Genomic DNA, 20863 nt, shown 5'->3' with positions numbered 1-20863 from the left:
CAGGTTAGGCATATTATATGAATAGGTTTAGGATTTCTTTTTATGCTTAAAGGGCACAAATAACTATTCTGAGACTAGGGCCCCACAGATATTTGAAGGCTCTTGCCTTTTCCCACCTTGAATATGAAGAGTCCTGAGAATCTGCATATTGTCTCACTTTACACCCTTCATGGGTATCATTGCTGCAGACACCATCCTTCTAGTTGAGACTTGTCCTGTTCAATACCACATTCTACTGAATGAGTACCCCAACCTAATCTTGGAGCAATCAAGAATAAAGTCTTTGAAGTATTTCTAAAAATATATTAATTTTAGGTGCCCAAATGTCATCTACTATAAACACAATATGTAATTTACCTCATGTTCAACAGTCTTAAAGATGTAAGTTCATGCTATAGCCCCAAGCAAAGAAAAAACATTTTCCAATTGTGATTCTGCAAGTGAGCCCTTTAATAATCCAAGCAGTAAAAAAAGTAGGCCATTAACATTTTTAATTTTGCCTCTTTTACCTCCTGAGTGTGCTCTTTATAGACTTGCAGTGGACCTGTGGGTTTAGCAGTGTCCCAGATCTGCAGAGATCCATCCCCACTAGAAGTGACCAGCACGTGTTCATTGTTCTCACTCCATGTCACATCAAACAGGCCATCATTCCAGTCAAAACTAAACCAGGGCAATCAAGATATTCATCCATGAGAAATGACTGTATAGCTGGTTGGGTTATATTCAAAGATTGATCAATAAGATTTTTAATTTACCACATTCTGAACATACTAATTTTTTGTATGTTTGACTTTCCAAAGAATCTTCTTAGAAGAAATTCTGATGATACCTTGAAAGCTTTAAAAAAATTTATGTTCGAACAGGTCAGCACAAGACAGCCAAAGACCATCACCTTTCCTATAGAGCAGCGGTGGGCAAACTACAGCCTACGGGCCAGATAAGCAGCATGGTAAGGGGGCGGGTGGAAGGGGGGGTTGGATAAGGGGCAGGAGGTCCTCGGGGGCAGTCAGGGGACGGGGGCAGAGGTTGGGGGGGGGGCGAGGGGCGGTCAGGAGACAGGGAGCAGAGGGGGTTGGATAGAGGGTGGGGTCCCGGAGAGGGCGGTTAGGGGACAAGGAGCAGGGGGAGTTGGATACGGAGTGGGGCAGTCAGGGGGCGGGAAGTGGGAGGGAGTGGATAGGGGGTGGGGGCCGGGCTGTTTTGGGAGGCACAGACTTCCCTACCGGGCCCTCCATACCATTTCACAACCCCGATGTGGCCCGAGGGCCAAAAAGTTTGCCCACCCTGATATAGGGACTGAGGTCTGATTTCCATCTCAACCTTCCTGAGCAAATGGGAGCACTATAGAGGTAGTGCCAGCTTGGATATATCATAGAGCTATTATTTATCACTAACTGAGATACCAAAATATCCAAGTCAATCTCTACTTCTATTGCACTGAAGGAAGGGCATGCCACTCATTGATCTACAGTGACCACTCTGGTTGACAGCAAAACATCATTAAGTGATTAGAAGTGTCCCATCCAGTCCTTCTTATCCATAAGGATGCTGATCGTAATTCAGAGCCTCCAGGGTGGGAGTGGTAAACATGGAGCAGACCTCCAAGGTTCTAGCAAAGAAACATAGGGCCTCCCACTACAAACAATGAGGGGATAAAAAGTACTTTCATTACTGAACCACTAATATTCATTTATTACTATAATACTATACCCAGCAGTAGCAGTACAATATTTAACTGCTATAAGTAGCCTGCCATCTAATTAACCAACTGAAAAAATATCTGCTGGTATCTAAGAGTAAGGTAATTTATTATATTTCTATTTAAACTCTCATCTCAGATAAGCTTTATGTTTCAAGTTGTGTCAACACTTCTCTTACGATCAGAACACCACATGTTTTTAGGCGGGGCATTGTTGAGCTGTGAAAGGAGACAGCCCAAAAAGAACTACGAGAGGATTCACCATTCCCCAGAAAAGATCAATAGGGAAATACCTACAAAGTTTAGTTTCCACAGGTCCCGCTTCATTCATTCATTCGAACAAACCCATTCAGTGAAAAGTTTTGGGTCCAAGGAGCAATGCAAGGGCAGCAAGACTCAACATGCAACAATAAGCTAGGGCAGAGACACTGCTTTTAACTTGCACCACTCTGCTGCCCCTAAATGGCTTACTTTAAGGATGGTGTCAACTTTAACTTTAAAAATACCATTTAATATTTTAAGCCAGATAATATAACCAGATCTTTGTACCTAAGTAATGGAAGTGTATATTCAATATATCATACAGCCAATATTTATCACTAACAGAAATACCAAAATATCCAAATCGGTCTCTTTCACTAAAGTTTCTATAACAAATACTTCTTATTAAAAAGTTATAAAGTTGTTACCTTCTGAAAAGACAAATCCCAGCTTCATTTTGTTCCAGCACTGCCAGAGTTCCACAACCTGAAAAAACAAGAACAGCACAATGCAACAGAGCCAATTTTTTTAATCCACTGGAAACTATGATGCACTGTGATAGTTTATACTACAGTGCAAATATGGAAGGCACCTGAATCTGATAGAGGGACCTGCGCAATTAGCTGTGCTTATAAATAGCTTCTTTGGCTATATTTATGCCCTTTTGCTACTTCATCTGTGTCAGTTTTTGATGCTTCTGACAGCAAAATGGAAAAAAGGGACAACTCAGTGCAAATAAAGCATTTTTATATTTTCTTTTGAATAACCTTATGTTGCAAACACACATCAGTATGGGATTATATAGATCCTTTTATAATATACAAGGGATAATACTACAGAAAAATGTGATAAGAATGAAGCTTATTATGGGTGAAATGAGAAATGTAGGAAATTTGATTCTAAGGAAATGGAATTCAGATAAAACCCTCCTATATCAAAGTGAAAAAAAAGTATCATGTTTCTATCTGAATATTATTAAACATGCTGTTCTTACAAGAAAGATGTAAGGCTACAATCCTGTAATAAGCGCAGCACAGGGATCCAACAGAGCTCAACCGTGGGTGCTAGAATGTACCTATGAAGGCAGCTGCTAAGAGTACTATAATGTTTTCATCCAGTTTATTTTGTATATTGTACTACTATTTAATTCTAGTCAGACTCACTCTTGCCTCTGTACAGTCAGTTTTCCTCTGTTTGAGAGGATCTTTCCCACAGCGAGAGAGAAAATATTATGTAAATATAGGACAATCAGATTGGGAAGGAGACTCGGGAAAAATTGGCAGGGAGTCTGGGGTAGATGTAGAATCTGCAATTCACTATCTCATTAAAAAGTAGCAAGTAGCAATATAGATGGCCTTTATGGGAAACAGGAGCAAAAAATAGAGGAAATCAGTAAATGTTTTGGGATATGTTGACAATATGTAAGCAACTTATGAATCCAACAATATATTTGGATTGAACAAAAACTTAACAGTACAGCCTTTGAAGATATAAAAATATATGAGCTAATTTGCTTTAATAAGGTTTACAATAAGACCACCTAACACTCACTTTGCATATCATTTTTCCCTTTATTATATGTGTTATAAACAATAAAACAAAGATAAGCTAAAATCTAATACAACTGTGCTATATCCATAAATTGGAAAAAAATTAGTGGCTTACATTAAGAAAAAAAAAATTGAATACAAAGTCTGGAGGTATTGCACTTACAGGCCAAAAAAGTATTCTGAATACCATGCATTACATACTGTGAAGATTAGACATTATGGGTGGGATCCACAAAGGTACTTAAACACTTAAGTCTCAGGTTAAGATGCCTAAGTCCCAGTTGTGGTTCCACTGCAATGCACAAAACTCCCACTGAGCCCTGTAGGCTCCTAAACTAAGTTGTCTCCTATGTTTTCAAGGTAAAAAAGTTCCCATGTGCCTAAGTTTCTGCCTCTGAGCACGTGCATTGCTGCCTCTCTCCAGGCATCTGGACACTTATCACCTGCCTAAGCTTCACAGTGAATCACAAACCGACGGAAGACATGCATTTGGCCTCCTGTATCATGTATGGGGCCTGATCTGACAAGTGGCCTCTGAGCATGCCTACAAGATTGGAGCCCATTCAAAATATGGCTAGAAGGAGATGGTGCTGGTGCTCACCTTATAACTAGGACCCTACCAAATTCAAGGTCCATTTTTGTCAATTTCAGTCATAGGATTTAAAAAATCACAAATGTCATGATTTCAGCTATTTAAATCTGAAATTTCAGTGTTGTAATTGTAGGGGTCCTGACCCAAAAGGAGTTGGGGAAGTCCACAAGGTTATTGTAGGGGGGGTTGCGGTACTGCTACCCTTACTTCTACGCTGCTGCTAATGGCGGCGCTGCCTTCAGTGCTGGGCAGCTGGAGAGCGGTGGCTGCTGTCTGGAAGCCCAGCTCTGAAGGCAGAGCCACTGCCTGCAGCAGCACAGAAATAAGGATGGCATGGTATGGTATGGCCACCTTTACTTCTGCTCTGCTGCCTGCAGAGCTAGGCCCTCAGCCAGCAGCCACCACTCTCCAGCTGCCCAGCTCTGAAGGCAGCAGCGCAGAAGTAAGGGTGGCATGGTAAGAAAACCTGTGGCACCTTAGAGACTAAATGTTTTGGGGGCATAAGCTTTCTTGTGCTAAAACCCACTTCATCGGATGCATGCAGTGGAAAATACAGTAGGAAGATATATATATAGACAGACAACATGAAAAAATGGGTGTTGCCATACCAACTGTAATGCAACTAATCAGTTAAGGTGGGCTATTATCATAAGGAGAAAAAAAACTTTTCTAGTGATAATCAGGATGGCCCATTTCAAACAGTTGACAAGAAGGTGTGAGTAACAGTAGGGGAATAAAATTAGCGTGGGGAAATAGTTTATACTTTGTGTAATGTCCCACCCACTCCCAGTCTTTATTCAAGCCTAATTTAATGGTGTCCAGTTTGCAAATTAATTCCAATTCTGCAGTTTCTCACTGGAGTCTGCTTTTGAAGTTTTTTTGTTGGAGAACTGCAACTTTTAGGTCTGACATTGAGTGACCAGGGAGGTTGAAGTGTTCTCCGACTGGTTTTTGAATGTTATAATTCTTGATGTCTGATTTGTATCCACCTTTTTTTTTTAAAAAAAAACAAGGTGTCCCTAAGCTGTCTGACTCCATGTGGCAGGTGCCTGTTGATGGATGATATGCAGAAGTAGGCACCTATCACCATGAAAGGAGTGGGACATAGTACACACACCTCTCCTTGGCATTTTCCATTAGCTATTTTAGGCACTTCCCTGCCTAGCATGCTGGCATTGTGGATCATTCTTAGGAGTGTATCTCTCCCCATTCATACACCTAGGCTCCCTATAGAATAATTCTGCTTTACCGATCACAGTGTTGTTCCTATGATTTTCTAAGTGCCTAGAAGTTAGGTGCCATATGCTAAGTGTTACAATGCCTAATGCCCACCATGGATCCATACACACAAAATGATTGCCTAAGAACTGTTCTTCAATCAGCCAGCTAAGGCCAAGTTTTCAAAGTACTTAAACATCTAAACGCCTAGTTAGCAACATAATGTCCAATTTGGATGTACAAATGCCTTAACTGGAGATATGTGAATGTGCAAGAAGGCTTCTGTCACCTTTTTTCACACCAAATCAACTAAAAATAAATTTTACACAACGCTGACATCAAGGCCTCCCCTTTACTACTTTAATAAGTTATTTTCTATTCAAAAGCAGTTCCTCTGATTTGCTAAACATTAGTTGCCACAACATACTTTATTTTAAATATGTATTTTTCTGAGTTTTGTGCATGTTTATTGGAAGCGTTAACGGGCCACCTATCTCCACCCAGCAATGCAGTGTGTATACTTTTTTCCAGTAGTCCATGGTGTTATGCTTGGTTAAATCGAAAAGATCTGCTTTTCTTTTCTCTTAAGCACACTATTTCTCTCCCAGAAGAGAAATTTAATTCCAGCAAGGAAGTTTAGAATTAAAGAGTTAGAGTTTAAGACCAGATCACGAGGTCTGACCTCCTGACCATCTAGCACCCAAACACTAAACACAGCAACTAAAATTAGACCAAACTATTACAGACCATGCGAGACTAAGCTATTATATAGTCTTCCCTTCATTGCTATGCAGTAGTTACATCTCTGTAGCTTCAGCTAATAGTCTTTCTTTCTGCAAGCAAAATATTCCCAGTTATGCTAATTCCATTTAAGTGAAATGGCAAAACATCAAATGACTTCAGGATAGTAGGACTGTGCCCATCAGTCCCTATCCCGTGAAAGAATACCTGCATAACTACCCCATGCATAAGTTGGCCCAGTTATGTGACTAAAGTTATGTGTATCCTTAAGTATTTACAGGCTAGGACTGCAGGCTGGCTTACTGTAGATACAGTACTACAGTACTTTCCTTCTGTATCTAATGGAGGTTATAGGTTAGGTTAATGAAAACAGACAGTTTTATTTTTCTTGTATTTTAACAGTGACATTTTTCTGTACTATATTTGCTGTACAGGAAAACACTAAATGTTGTTTTAAAACTATTTACAAAGTACCCAATTTTATTAGACATTGCAAGTTATCATTTGTAGGACCTTCTTCCCATAAACACCATAACATTTTTAAGGTAGATGAACAGTTAAAGTAATTTAACCGCTAAAAAGGACTGAAAAGCTCAAAAAGGTAATGCCAGCAGATACTTTTGCATGTGTGTGACACGACTTGTACAAGTAGCCCACTGACCTTAATAGGTGTATTCATATAAGCAAGTATAAGCAGGATTAGGACGAAAGTGAAACTATAATTTTTCTTAACATCCTTTCAAAAATCGTAAGTAATAAATTGGTTTTTAAACACTCACTCACTTTCAATAACCTAATGTCTTATTAGCTGAATAAATATTTGTTTGCAATACACAAGTTTAAAGATGACAGTATCCCTTTAACTAGAATTAGAAAACCCCCAAATCAGTAGCAGTCTACATTTTATATGCATTTATAAAATATTTGTAGTCTATATAACCACAGGATTTTCGTTCCTCCAAACACAGCAAAACTGAAAAGTCAGATAGAACACCGAGTGAGAATGGGTGGTAACTCTTCAGCTCAGCACCTTACAGGTCAAAAGGTCCTAGTGCATATTTCATACGCTACCTAGTCTCTCTCATTCCCCCCTCCCGCTCCCCACTGGGGCAAGAGAGAACCCCCCCCCCCCCCCCCACACACACACACAAAGCACAATAATTGACTGGTCTAATCAGTAGCTGCACTCCACAGGCAGCAGCAGCACCGAGGAAGGGGAAAGAAACTTAAAATTCCTTGGGAGTCAAAGTTGCCAAAAGTCTCAAAGCAAGGGGCGGAGACAAACAACACTGTACAGTAACACAGGCCCCAAGTCCAAACACACTTATGCGCATGGAAGTTATCCAGGTGTAGGAAGTATGGTTGCAAAGCCCAGCGCCAGCGCACGCAAGGCATAACGCGGAGCAGATCGTAAAGGGGAGGCAGAGCAGGGGGGAGGAAGAGGCATTCTCACGCTACAGAGCTCGGCAGGGACTGACATTTCCCCAGACCGAGCTCAGGCACCGGGGCCCCACGGGGCTACAGCGGGTGCCAACGCAGGCTCAGGGGGAGGGGGCGCAAGGGTGTCGCAGCTTCCTGGCCGGGGAGCGCGCCGGGGCTGCAGCCCCGCCCCGCAATAAGCGTGGGGGCGGGAGAGGCAGTGAGCCCGGGGGGCGGGGGTGGAGGACAAGGCCCCCAGCAGCTCCCCTCCAAGGAGGGTAACACGTGGCGGGGGGGGGGGACGCGGCCCCTCCCTCACCGGCGATCCCGTAGTACTGCGCGGCGGCGCAGGCCAGGCGCCCGGGCAGGTAGGGCGAGAACTCCACCGCGTAGCCGTGTCGCCCCGGCAGCCGGAAGGCCTGGGCGCGCCGAGCGCCCGCACCGGCCCCGCTCATGGCCGCGGCGCCGGGTGGCCCGGCTGGGAGAAACGGGCCCCCCTCGCTCTAGCCCCACAGCGCGCGCGCGGGCACACACACGTGGGGCCGCTCCGGAAGCGCCCGGCAAAGGGGCGGGGCTCCGCGCGCGGCGCCGCCATCTTGGGTTTGGGCAAGACGCTGCGCAGCTCCTCCAGGGGCAGTGGAGGGACTGTTGTCAGGGGCAACAGGCAGGGCTAAGCCCCGCCCTCGGCCCTCTCTGGGCCCGCGGCCTGGGCTTGGCTTGCCATCCCCTCCCGCGCCTTTTCTGCTCTCGCAACAACATTTGGTAGGGTTGCCAAATCTCCAGGATTGTCCTGGGGTCTCCAGGAATCAAAGATTAATCTTTAATTAAAGATTATGTCATACGATGAAACCTCCGGGAATACTTCCAACCAAAGTTGGCAATCCTGCCATCATCCACCACCTTCACCCACGTTGGCCTCCTGCCTGATGTACAACCGGCTCCCTCACCACCTGCGGTCACAGCCAGGCGGAGGAGTGTGAAGCACAGGCTCACAGGGCGCTCACGGGGTTGCTCTGGTTTTAGGGCCAGTCCTGCAAATACTTAATGCAGCACCACGCTTAACTTATTCATGTGAACAGTCCCACTGACTTCAGTGAGCGCCCCAACCTATTTAGGGGAAGCTCTGTGACCTGTGTTACCCAGGCGGTCACACTAGATGATTTGGCCTTGGAATCTAATATGAATCTACTTCTCCATAAAGTTATGTCAGCTGGTGAAATCAGCCTTGCTTTGTTAACTTCCCTAGGGCTGTGCCAGCATATACCAGCTGAGGAGCTATCTTGTATACAGGCTCTGAGCCTGATAGACATCGTTGAGAGTATGCAGGGTAGTAGTAAATGTTTTCAGAGTCAGGTTCTTTATGTCCCCTGTGGCTGTACACTGTAACATTTTCAGCCCAAGCTGCTGCCAGTGCCACAAGGTCCATGCTGCTATATTTAGCATGCTAGTTTGAGTGGCGCTATTGCGTGAACCTGTCTGCCCACGCGGGGAATCACACCTTTCAGGTGCAGAGCAGATACACCCTCAGAGACTGTTTTGTAACCTCTGAAGTTTGGGAGCTCTGAACCAGGCTCCTGAGGTGAGGACTTTATGAACTCTTTATTGTAGTTGCTCCTGTCCTGAAACCCTATTAAAAGGGGACATGCCACTTAACCATAGTAAGTCAATAGGTTTATCTAACGTGTAAATCAAAACAGAACTTGGTGGGTGTTTTGTCAGGTAGCACCTCCAATGACTGAGAAATACTTACTGAAATTAAAAAAGCATGTGCAGGTTGCGACATTGAGCTTGGAACCAGAACAAAACCATACAAAGGCCCAAGTCAACATTCATTTATTATGCTATAGCAATTTTCACATTACTCTATGGACAGGTTACCACTAGTACATCAAAGAGTTGGAGAAGCTTCATCAACTGATTCTGCATATCCGGTAGAAAGATAAATATAATAAAGATCTGCAAAGAGCTTGCACAACCAGGAAGCAATCATAAAAGGCATATCTTTGCTGCACTAGACATGTCCTCTACCTGGTATGACAATCAGGATTCAGACTCCAAAGGGAGAACAGGGGGTTTGAACCCTAAAGAATACACAGTTGAATCAAATAATTATATACAATGCTATTGTAGTATAAATGTATACAAAGTAAGGTCTTTTATGAAAGCTTTTCATGTTCTGAAGTTTATGATAATGACAAATGTATACATACTGTGGTTATGAATTTATGTATTTGTGTATATATAAAACTGGTCATAATTTATGCTGCAATATTTTCTCAATATGGAGGGAAAGCAATAACAGAAAACGCTGCAATGGCCAAAGTGTTAAATGCCTTTTTTGTTTCACTTTTCACCAAAAAGTTTAGCAGCCATTGCATGACTAACATAGCAAACAGAGTAAATGGGGTAGGTTTTGAGGCTAAAATAGTGAGAATTAAGAATTGGGGTCTGTCCTGGGACTGGTTCTATTCAATATTTTCATAAATGATTTGGATAATGGCATAGAGAATACACTTATAAAGTTTGTTGATGATATCAAACTGGGAGAGTCGCAAGTGCATTGGAGAACAGGATTCAAATTCAAAATCATCTTAACAAATGGGGAAAACGGTCTGAAATACATAGGATGAAATTCAATAAGCACAAATGCAAAACACTACACTTAGGAAGGAGCTGCACAAATACAAAATGGGAAATGATTGTCTAGGAAGGAGTACTGCAGAAAAAGATCTTGGGGATCCCAAACTAAATATGAGTCACCAATATAATACTATTGCAAGAAAAGCAAACATAATTCTGGGATGTATTAAAAGGAGTATTGTAAGCAAGACATGAGAAGTGATTCTTCCACCCTGCTCAGAACTGATATGATCTCATTTGGAGTATTGTGTTCAGTTCTGGGCACCCACACATTGAGAAGGAAACAGACAAACCAGAGAAAGTCCAGAGGAGAGTAACAAAAATGATTAAAGGTCTAGAAAACATGACCTGTGAGGAAAGATTGAAAAAACTGGGTTTGTTTAGTCTGGAGAAGAGAAGATTGAGGGGGGACATGATAACAGTCTTCAAATATATACAAAGTTGGTATAAAGAGGAAAGTGATAAATTGTTGTTCTTATCCACTGATGACAAGAAGTAATGGGCTTAAATTGCAGTAAGGGAGATTTAGGTTAGACATTAGAAAAATCTTCCTAATGTTGCCGGCACCCAGTGCCCAGAGGCTGAACAACAGCTGGAGTGGTTCGTTACCCGGTGTGCTACACCCAATAATCACAACGGGGTGGAGAAGCAGAAAAGTTTATTTGCAGCTGCAAAAAGGTACAGGGAGAATAAAATCTCAAATCCTGCACAACAGAGCAGGAAGTTACACAGGCTTTTATACATCCTTTTTCCCAGCATACTTATCCAATAGCAAGCTGCCCCAAGTATCCATATAGCCAGCCAATCCAGTTCCCAGCTAGTTCCCTGATTCTCTGTATCATTTGTTAAACTATACATAAAGCTGCTTTATTCAGCATTGTTCTTCCATATCTCCCCTGTTTGGCCTTGCTTAGTTTCAGGCAGTCTGACTCTGCAACATACTGTTGCAGATTCTCAGCATAACTGCTGTGTGTGCCTCCAGGCGGGGGGGCCAAGGACACTTGGGCCTAGCACACAGAGCTGCTGCGAGTGCCTCCAGGCAGGAGGGGGGGGGGGCCAAGGACACCGGGGCCTAGTGCGAGGGGGCTTCATCGACACTTATGGTCTTCCATCCCCTCGAGTTACCTAGTGGCCATGCCCCAGTGTTCCCAACACTAACTGTCAGGGTAGTTAAGCACTGGAACAAATTACCTAGGGAGGTTGCAGAATCTCCATCACTGGAGGTTTTTAAGGGGGTAGTATAGATAATACTTAGTCCTCCCTCAATGCAGGGGATTGGACTAGATGACCTATCAAGGACTCTTCTAGTCCTACTTTCTATGAATCTATCATTTAGCTCAGGGGTTCTCAAACTGGGGGTCAGAACCCCTCAGGGGGTCGTGAGCAATGTTCCCTCTAATTTTTGACCGGCCGTGTGTGCAAAAAATTTCTTCTATGCAAAGTTTTGTGCTTCTGTGCAAATTTTTGTGTGCACGTTGTTTCGCCGTGTTTTTAATTTATAAAGAGGGGTCGCACTCAGAGGCTTGCTATGTGAAAGGGGTCACCAGTACAAAACTTTGAGAACCACTGATTTAGCTCCATCTCTCAGCAGGGTGGTGGACAGTCAGGCAGGGAGGGGCTTCTTCCTCAACCAAACAAGATTAGCTCCAAGAACCTAGCATTGTACAACCTAGGAAAAGACAAATGATGGACCATTACAGAATGAGAAGACAAGACATTGAGATATACTGGCTATCTAGTCAAGAGGGAATTTCCCCTGTTCTGAATAACTATGAAACATCATAGTCTGAGAGAAAGAAAAAAAATGACAAATTTTTTAAAAAGAGATGGTGTTTGAAGTGAAATCTATTCAGAAACTGAGGGACAGTATCTAGGCAGGAAGCTCTCTATGAAATGCTCGATTCCCTGCTACAGTTAAGGGGTAGTCTGGGAAACTGTTCAAAGGCAATAGGTAACTTGTGTTAGAAAAGGGATTTTTATCTAATTTGAAAGTTTAAAGCCTGAGATTGTGTCTTATGTTTAGTTTCTGTGTAACTTGTATGTGTTTGCATTCCCTTACTATTTCATCTTTGAATCAGTGTTTGTCTATTAAATAAACTTTTAGTTTATTTTTACCCCAAGTAGGTCTCTGTAGTGCACACTGTGTGGAGCATGAGTAGCAAAGCAGGTTGATGTTTGCAGGACTAGTTTTATGCCTTTGAGGGTGACAAACCAGAGGAGGAAAATCCGAGTATCTAGTAGTTAAGAACTCGGGGTGGATGGATTTGGGGAGACTTGAGACCAGAAGAGATGTTGGTGTCACCCTTCAAAGTGTAACTAGGCTGGTGGAAGCTAGGATGAGAGCTTGTGCTTGTGGGCAGGCTACTGGTGTCAGGGCTCTGAGCCATAGCAGCTCAGCATTAAGGCACCCCAGGTTACAGGCAGACAGCAACAGAACTGTTTATTGGTCTGAGTGATCCCCAAAACATCACACCTAGAGAACGGCCAAAATTTCAAGGAAAATCTTGCAAAGAGAACATTTAATAGGCACGAGATCAAGAGGTAGATAGAGGGGTACAAGAAAATCCTGAAAAAGAACCTCACTTACTGTAACATAGGCTCAAATGTTTTTCTCCCACAGAAAAACCTATGAGAGGAGATTCTGAAGATCCTTGCTGAGATCACCCACATCATCCCATGGGTTCCGCCCATGCATACACAAAAGGTTAAGAGACTTGCCTCCAAACCGGACAGATCCCAGGATCATGTAGGAGGCCAAAGTTATCTCGTGCAAAGCCCCTGTGCCTTCATATTGGCTCTGACTCTCAATGACCCTGGTTCCCTAGTAGTATGGCTAGCAGGGTGTTCCTTTGGTCACAGTAACCACTGAACACAGAGGAAAAAGGCCCTGTGAAAAGATAACGAAGTCTGGGACGATATTATCATTTGTTCTTAATTTTTCTGGGTCTGGAGGGAAAACAATAGGCTTGATGTAAAGCTAATTGAAGTCTATGGAAAGATTCATTGACTTCAATAGGTTTTGGATCAGGCCACTGTTCAGACTCCCCTCGCCTGCCCATGTCTCTCCCTGTCTCCATCCTGACCATAGTTTAAGCCCCAGATCATGCAAAATGGTTTCCACAAAGTCTGCTTGGTGTCACAGGAGTACCCGAGTCCCATTTTCCTGTGAAATGGAAAAGACCAGTGTGCAGATCTAGGTAGCATGATCCAATGGCTGTAGTACAGCAACAAGCAAAATAACTTGGCAAGCCAAAGCAGCTGATGCAGAAAGTTTTAAAGAGACACATATTACTCAACATCAACAACTAAAGCAAAAGGTATTCTTAAACAGAAAGAGGAGATACAAACAAAACTAGTAAACAAACACTACTGCTTTTCCCTCCCCAATCTCTGAAAAGATATGTAAATCAAGAACTGGTTCTTTAGCTATGTAAAAGTCAACAAAAATGTGTGCTTAATTGATCATTTTCAACATGAAGCATAACCATTGACAATTGCATTTTATGTAGAAATATCTAAGACAGATTCAGCAGTGTTTCAACAGTAAAAACAAGCAAAACAACCAACCAACCAAAAAAAATGTTCTCAGAAATGATCAGTAGGTGGCAGACAAGTTCTATCTAAAAATTAAGATTCTACTTTTCCAGGAAAAACTCCTAAGCAACATTGAAAGATTTCCTCATGCTCACAAACACTAAAATGTGTAAATAGCTTGATGATGCCCCATGCTACTTAACACAACCCCACTTCTATAGGTTTATTGCCCAACTATAAAGCATTTAATCCTTAGAAAACTGAATAGCTGCCAGGTTGAGTGCAAGAATGGCAAGTAGGGATCTCTAGTCCAAGGAGTGAATTTGCACCAGCAGGGGATGTGGGGCACTTTGGATTCATCTTCTTTGAACTAGAGCCCCTGCTGTGACCTGCTAGCATTTTTTAATCCAACAGTTGGCTCAGAACTGATGTGGGTTGGCTGGCAGCATATGTCAAGCGAGATCAGAGAGGAAGGTGGGGTTAGGCTGCTGGGTTCAGTTCCCTGTTCCACCACAGACTTCCTGTGTGAGCCTGGACAAGTCACTTAATCTCTCTGGATTTAGGTTCTCCATCTGTTAAATGGGGATAATAGTACTTCCCTACCTCTCAGACGCATTGTGAGGCTAAGTATGTTAAAGATTGTGAGGCGCTCAGCTACTATGATGATCTTTTATTTGCCTTCTAGTTTTTAAGCCTTTAGGATTCACATTGTCCAGCTTTTCTCTGTTTCCTTTACTAGTAGAAACTTAGAAACTTCCGTTTTGTAATTAAAGATGAGGTTCTCATGTAATCGTAAGACTCTGAACAAAGCACCACATATTTTACAGCTTACGATAAAATCACAAGAATTTGCAACACTGGGTCTGGAAGTAACCAGTAGAGAGTGGGAGTGGATAAACAGCTAGCTGGAACTAGGAAGGCAGCAGCAAAAAGTCCTGGGAGAAAGCAAGATAACTACCAGATTAAAAGTGTGAGGGATTAGGATAGAGACTTTTCTGGGGGATTAAAGGTGCATAAAGATGTGAGAAGATGACACGGTTCCTTGTGAGTAGGAAAAAAAGAGGGAGGAATCTGGGAAGGGGTGTGAGACTTACTGTATAAAAGAGGAACAGATGAATAGTGGAGGGCAAGTATATACAATTTAGTGCATACTCCTTAATTCAATTTCCGCTGTCTAATGTAGTGTGCTGGTTAATGATTAATACAACATTAACAGTAGAGCCATTGGTGCCAGGCCAGTTATGGATAAATGACAAGGAATTTTAGATCACTTTCTTTTTTGGTCATGTATATTTAATTTAAATGGTATTATTTCCTGATCTGTTGCACGAATTGCTGATGTTTTCATATGGATATTATTATTTAAAGATTTCAAAGGCTCCATCATGTGTTTATAAATTATTTGGGTAGAAAAGTGATCTTGTTTAAATCTCTCTGAAGAGATTTAAACTCCCTACTGAAGTCTGATGAGCTAGTTTTCCAAATGCCATAACATCACAGTACCCATAGTTGTCATGTTGCTGATTGGCTACATAATCTGAAATGGTTTAGCTGCATCCCTATAGAACACAAAATGACTGGCAGTCTTTCTTTGACCTTTGTTCTGTACTTAAATACTGTTTTGAGTATTTGGCCTAACCCTTTGTTTGGTGTCAAGGCTTGGGAGTTGATGTGATGGGGTGTACTAACCCCACCCTGGGCCAACAGGCCTGACAAATCACTGTGGGCCTGGGAAGCCACGCTCCCCTCTCCCCTGCTGTGCATGCTCCAGGTGGAAGGGATATGGGCATGGGCTGCAGGCTCTTGCAGGTGTGTGTGTGAGAGAGAGAGAGAGAGACAGACTCTGACTCTGACTGACTGACATGCTGTGCTGCTTCTAGTTGGGGAGATGCCTGAGATGAGCGTTGTGTTAGGAAGTGACCCAGGGAATGTATGGGAAGCCAATACCTGAACCTTTAACTGGGAATTTCCTGGCTTCATAGGGCCATGGGTTGGAACCCAGTGGAGAAGAGTAGGCCTTGGTTTCCCTATTTCTTCCTGCTCCCACCTCTGTGTGGCTACTGGGGGCTACAGCCACAGATGGGTTGTTTGCTTTGCCCTGCCCAGAGGGTTAGAGCCCCAACTGCTATTGTTTGCCCCAGCCAAGAGGCTTAGGAGGCATAAACTGAGTATTTGCTGTGCCTTGCCAGGGGTTCTGAGTCCCCCTCATTGAAATTGCCTGATCCAGCAGGGAGTCCTGATGATTGTGTGGTGTACCAACCCTGCATTGGGGTAGTCCCACTTAACACACAATTCTGTTGGCACATTGGATCAATTCTATTGGCACATTCTCATAAAATAATTCCTTCTCCTTTATTGATTATAAGTAGGGTTGGAAGGATTAGATTATTCAATGAATGATGGTAAACATTAATTTCACCACACTCTCATTAACCCATGAAAAAATATTGCCATCAATAATAGAAATTTACAGATAAGCAAAGTAAGAAAAATGATGCTTGAGAATTTATTTGATTTAAAGATATTTACTTTGTATATTTTGACATGTGATGACAACTTTTGTTTTTTTCAGTCATAAAGCTTTATCTCTTTGAATCTCAATATCTACTATCATTAAACAATTATTGTTTGATCCCTGATAGTGTCCTGAAACTGAAAATTTAAACTGATCAAAAATAAAGTTATATTATTGATCTGATTATCTGTCAAAATTATAAATCAATAAAAATCAAATTCTGCCAAGCCCAATTACAAAGGGTATTCCAAGTTTTCCACTGGGAGCTACTGATTGTAGATTTTAGTCTAGAACAATATGACTATATTTTATTTTTATGACCTAAGTGACTATTCTTGTTTAGTTAATTGCCTTTGCTTGTTTGAGACCTGATCCAAAATTCCTTGAGGTAAGACTAGATAAGTCCCTGGGTATATCTTTCAAAACCACCCAGTCTTCCTGATTTCCATATTTGTAAATTCCTGGTTTTTTGTTTAGTTGGACCAGACTGGACTCCACTTTTGCATGCTCCTTTTTGCTGCTTTATGAGAGAAGACTTCGTAATAAAATCTCTAATCCCAAATTTATACAAAATCTTATGTCATCTCATGTTCTAAGACCTTATTTACACTAGAAAGGGTTTGCTAGTATAGCTACACCAGCAAACCCTTCTAGTGGAGATGCAGTTCATACTGGCAAGAGTGTTTTTGCTGGTATGTTCTATAGCAGTTCCCTGAACAAAATAAACTATGATGACTGGCAAAATGACTTTTTTTTTTTTTTTGGCTGATATAAATGTATCTATACTAATGCTTTTGCTGGCATAGCTATGTTGGTTAGGGGTGTGAAACACTGTTTATTTGACTCCTAGCTGATTACCACTGGCTTTGATGGATAAGTCATCTCTGTGGTTTCTGTCATAAGCTTTGTTTGTCATACATCAAATTACATTTCTTTACTGAACTGATAAAATCTGCCTTGACATATGACTTTTTAGATTTTAACGTTATAGAGGTTTAGACATAATTATCATTCTTCATTGGATCAATTCTCAGTTGAAATGCAGGAAGTTTAGGACTCATTATAGAATTTTTACTGAAAAAACATTTTTTAACAATTCTATTATACCAATATTTTAGATTCTAGTTCTTTCAGGGTTATTTTTTTAAAGAAATAACTTGCTATTTTATAATTGTAGTGTTGGGTTTTATAAGTAAAGAAAATTTATATTAATGTGTGCTCTTAAAGGGCTGGTCGAGATACTGTGCTTATTTTGAAAATATCATTCACAAGAAAAATACAGAGAATAATTTGGAAATGTTATTTATTTGCATTACAGTTGCTCCCAAAGGCCACAATCAAGATTAAGGGCCCCACTGTGCCAGGCATTGTACAAACAACAGAACAAAGGCATGGAATCCCTGCCCTGAACATCTTTATCTAACCACTCAATCCTGCTCCCATTAGAGTCAAGATTTTTGCTATTGACTTCAATCAGAGTCGGAGGATTCCCATACTTGGCCAGTGTGAACATATGCAAATTGTCTGGTCCAGATTATATTATTGTTAAGGTATTTAGGGAGCTAACTAACAAGCTTATTGTCCTACTGACAATTATTTTTGAAAAATCAAATAGGTGAAAGACTAGAAAAAAGTAAATAGAGTATCATTTTTTTAAAGTAAAGAAGAATAATTTTGACAAATACCATTCCCTAATCTAGGCCCTGATCAGAAAAGCACATAAACATATGGTTAACTTTAAACACATGATTAGGACCAGTGAAGTCACCTCAAGAAATTCTAACAGATTGAAAATCATGAAAATATAGCTGATTTGTCCTTATTAAATGATATTAATCTAAGTGTTTTAATTACTGTTTCAGTCAATTTAGGATCTGATCCCACTCCAATCAAAGTGAATAGAAATTTTCCCATTGATTCAGTGGGATCTGGATTGGGATCTTGGTATTAATACTAAAATAGTGGGCACAGGTCTATAAAATAGACCAATGAAATAAACATGTATTTTCCTCCTTTCAGTAAATGATTTCCCTTTATATTTGACAAATATGTTTTCACTTGTGATTTTGCATGACAACTCAGTATTTTGTAGAAAAATTGCATTGTTCTTTTTACAGAACTTATTTTTGACTATCACCCAAATCATTAAAATTTTATACTGTAGATTAACTGATATTAACTTTTTTGCTTTATTTGCTCTCCACTTTGTTTTCTTCCCATTTCTTTTACCCTTGTTCTAATGACTGAAGTATCTGCCACGTAAATCTTTGCCAAAAAGGGGTTGACCCACAAAGAGCAAACAGGGTTACCAAAGTATCTTAACTTTCTGGGCTGTTTCTATGTCTCAGTGTTATGTTTTAGAAGTTAACCATTATTTTTCTGCACACACTGCAATATGAAAACTAATTCTATTTCCAAACCATCAAAACCGTGCCTATTGTACTAAGAATCTGCTGCTAGCAGTCATTTCAAGACTAGTTTGCCAACGCCGAGTGCTCAGAAATGTCAGACTGTAAAAAATAAGGTTTCTAATCAATATTATTTTTAAACCCACTATAAACCAGTATAAATTATCTAGTCAGTATGTGCACAAATAGCATAGATAGACCCTATGCTGCAAATGTTAACTTTACTCACACAAATAGTCAGAGGCCTGATCCTGTGCCCACAGAAGTCAATAGTAAGGCACCAATTGACTTTAGTGTACAGTATTAGGTCCCAAATGGGTACAGGTAAGCTCATTCTTAAGTGTTTGCAGGACCGGGGCTATAACTGGCTGAACTTGTGAAGGCCTTACTCTCAACTCTGTGGCATTTCTTTGTCTGTCTAGCTCTGCTTTGATCTGTAGACAATTTCAGAGGTGGTGCTGGAGGCTGTATGGCTGTGCTTAACAGCTGGCAAGGTCTCCCGCAGAATCAATAGGGTTCATCCCTGGAATTGATCAGATGCGGTGTTTGGAAGTTATTGCATTACACACACTGAAATGCCATCAAACTGAGTGCAAGGCTTTTGCATGTTTGGCCAATAACCCAAGATATCTAAATGGAAAATTTATTTTTACTTGCATACACTTGTTTTGTATCAACAATGAAAAACTGCTATAAGTGAAAAGTATAATTACTGGTACTGTTCATGTTTACATTTCGAATCCCATGCACCGCTACAGGCTGGGGACCGACTGACTAAGCAGCAGTTCTGTAGAAAAGGACCGGGGATTACAGTGGATGAGAAGCTGGCTATGAGTCAGCAGTGTGCCCTTGTTGCCAAGAAGGCCAACCGCATATTGGGCTGTATTAGTAGGAGCATTGCCAGCAGATTGAGGGAAGTGATTATTCCCCTCTCTTCGGCACTAATGAGGCCACACCTGGAGTATTGTGTCCAGTTTTGATCCCCCCACTACAGAAGGGATGTGGACAAATTGGAGAGAGTCTAGCGGAAGGTAATGAAAATGATTAGGGGGCTGGGACACATGACTTACTAGGAGAGGCTGAGGGAACTGGGGTTATTTATTCTGCAGAAGAGAAGAGTGAGGGGGGATTTGATAGCAGCCTTCAACTACCTGAAGGGGGGTTCCAAAGAGGATGGAGCTCAGCTGTTCTCAATGGTGGCAGATGACAGAACAAGAAGCAATGGTCTCAAGTTGCAGTGGGGGAGGTCTAGGTTGGATATCAGGAAACACTATTTCACAAGGAGGGTGGTGAAGCACTGGAATGGGTTACCTAGGGAGGTGGTTGCATCTCCATCCTTAGAGGTTTTTAAGGCCCGGCTTGACAAAGCCTTGGCTGGGATGATTTAGTTGGTGTTGGTCCTGCTTTGAGCAGGGGATTGGACTAGATGACCTCCTGAGGTCTCTTCCAACCCTTATATTCTATGTTGTGCATTCAGTGAGAGCAATGAAAGCAGATTAGTTAGTTTCACTTTTTGTTATAGTCAGGTTCAGTGCCTGGTTCTCTTGCACTAGACTCTCTATGCTTCAATGTTTAGAGGTTGTAAACACAGCAGGGAAATGCATATCTCCAAATAAACATGCATTTCTCAAAGAGTTTTTCTTTTATTGAAGCTGTATTTCTATTACCTTCTTGTAGAATGTTTTTTAACCACCAAACCTGTGAGGCCTATATCTATCTGCCTCTTTAAGCAAGTCTTTTAAAAGATTAATATATTTTAAAGCTTGTTTTCATAATTAAAGGAGTACTAGTGGCACCTTAGAGACTAACCAATTTATTTGAGCATAAGCTTTCATGAGCTACAGCTCACTTCATCGGATGCATTCAGTGGAAAATACAGTGAGGAGATTTATATACACACAGAACATGAAAAATGCATGTTATCATACACATTGTAAGGAGAGTGATCACTTAAGATGAGCTATTACCAGCAGGAGAGCGGGGGGTGGGGGTGAAGAAAACCTTTTGTAGTGATAATCAAGGTGGGCCATTGTCAGCAGTTAACAGGAATGTCTGAGGAGCAGTGGGCGGGGGGTGGGGAAATAAACATGGGGAAATAGTTTTACTTTGTGTAATGACACATCCACTCCCAGTTTCTATTCAAGCCTAAGTTAATTGTATCCAGTCTGCAAATTAATTCCAATTCAGCAGTCTCTCGTTGGAGACTTCAAAAACAGACTGGGTGCCGGCAACAGCTTTTGGCGTCCCTGGGTGGGCAACGAGGCTGCTATTTAGCCTTTCCTGGAC

General features: G+C 41.6%; 1 protein-coding gene across 3 annotated transcripts in view; it reads right to left on the bottom strand.

Moving 5' to 3' along the window:
* The window catches only part of PEX7 (peroxisomal biogenesis factor 7), an 82262-nt gene extending 74219 nt beyond the window's left edge, over positions 1-8043 (bottom strand). For 2 of the 3 annotated variants that reach the window (XM_073337426.2, XM_073337425.1), the window contains exons 1-3: positions 7800-8043; positions 2389-2446; positions 510-660 (exon numbers count right to left, since the gene is read on the bottom strand). In XM_073337426.2, coding sequence (XP_073193527.1) covers positions 510-660; positions 2389-2446; positions 7800-7935 — 345 coding nt within the window. In that variant the 5' untranslated portion in view covers positions 7936-8043. The remainder of the gene's footprint in view (positions 1-509; positions 661-2388; positions 2447-7799) is intronic. The other variant, XM_073337424.2, reaches the window with a different exon arrangement.
* Between the last annotated feature and the right edge of the window lie 12820 nt (positions 8044-20863).

The sequence above is a fragment of the Lepidochelys kempii genome, chromosome 3 (genome assembly GCF_965140285.1).
Source record: "Lepidochelys kempii isolate rLepKem1 chromosome 3, rLepKem1.hap1, whole genome shotgun sequence".
In the NCBI taxonomy this organism is placed as follows: Eukaryota; Metazoa; Chordata; order Testudines; family Cheloniidae; genus Lepidochelys; species Lepidochelys kempii.
The sequence above is the reverse complement of the archived record's forward strand: the minus strand, read 5'-3'. Positions and strand labels throughout refer to the sequence as shown.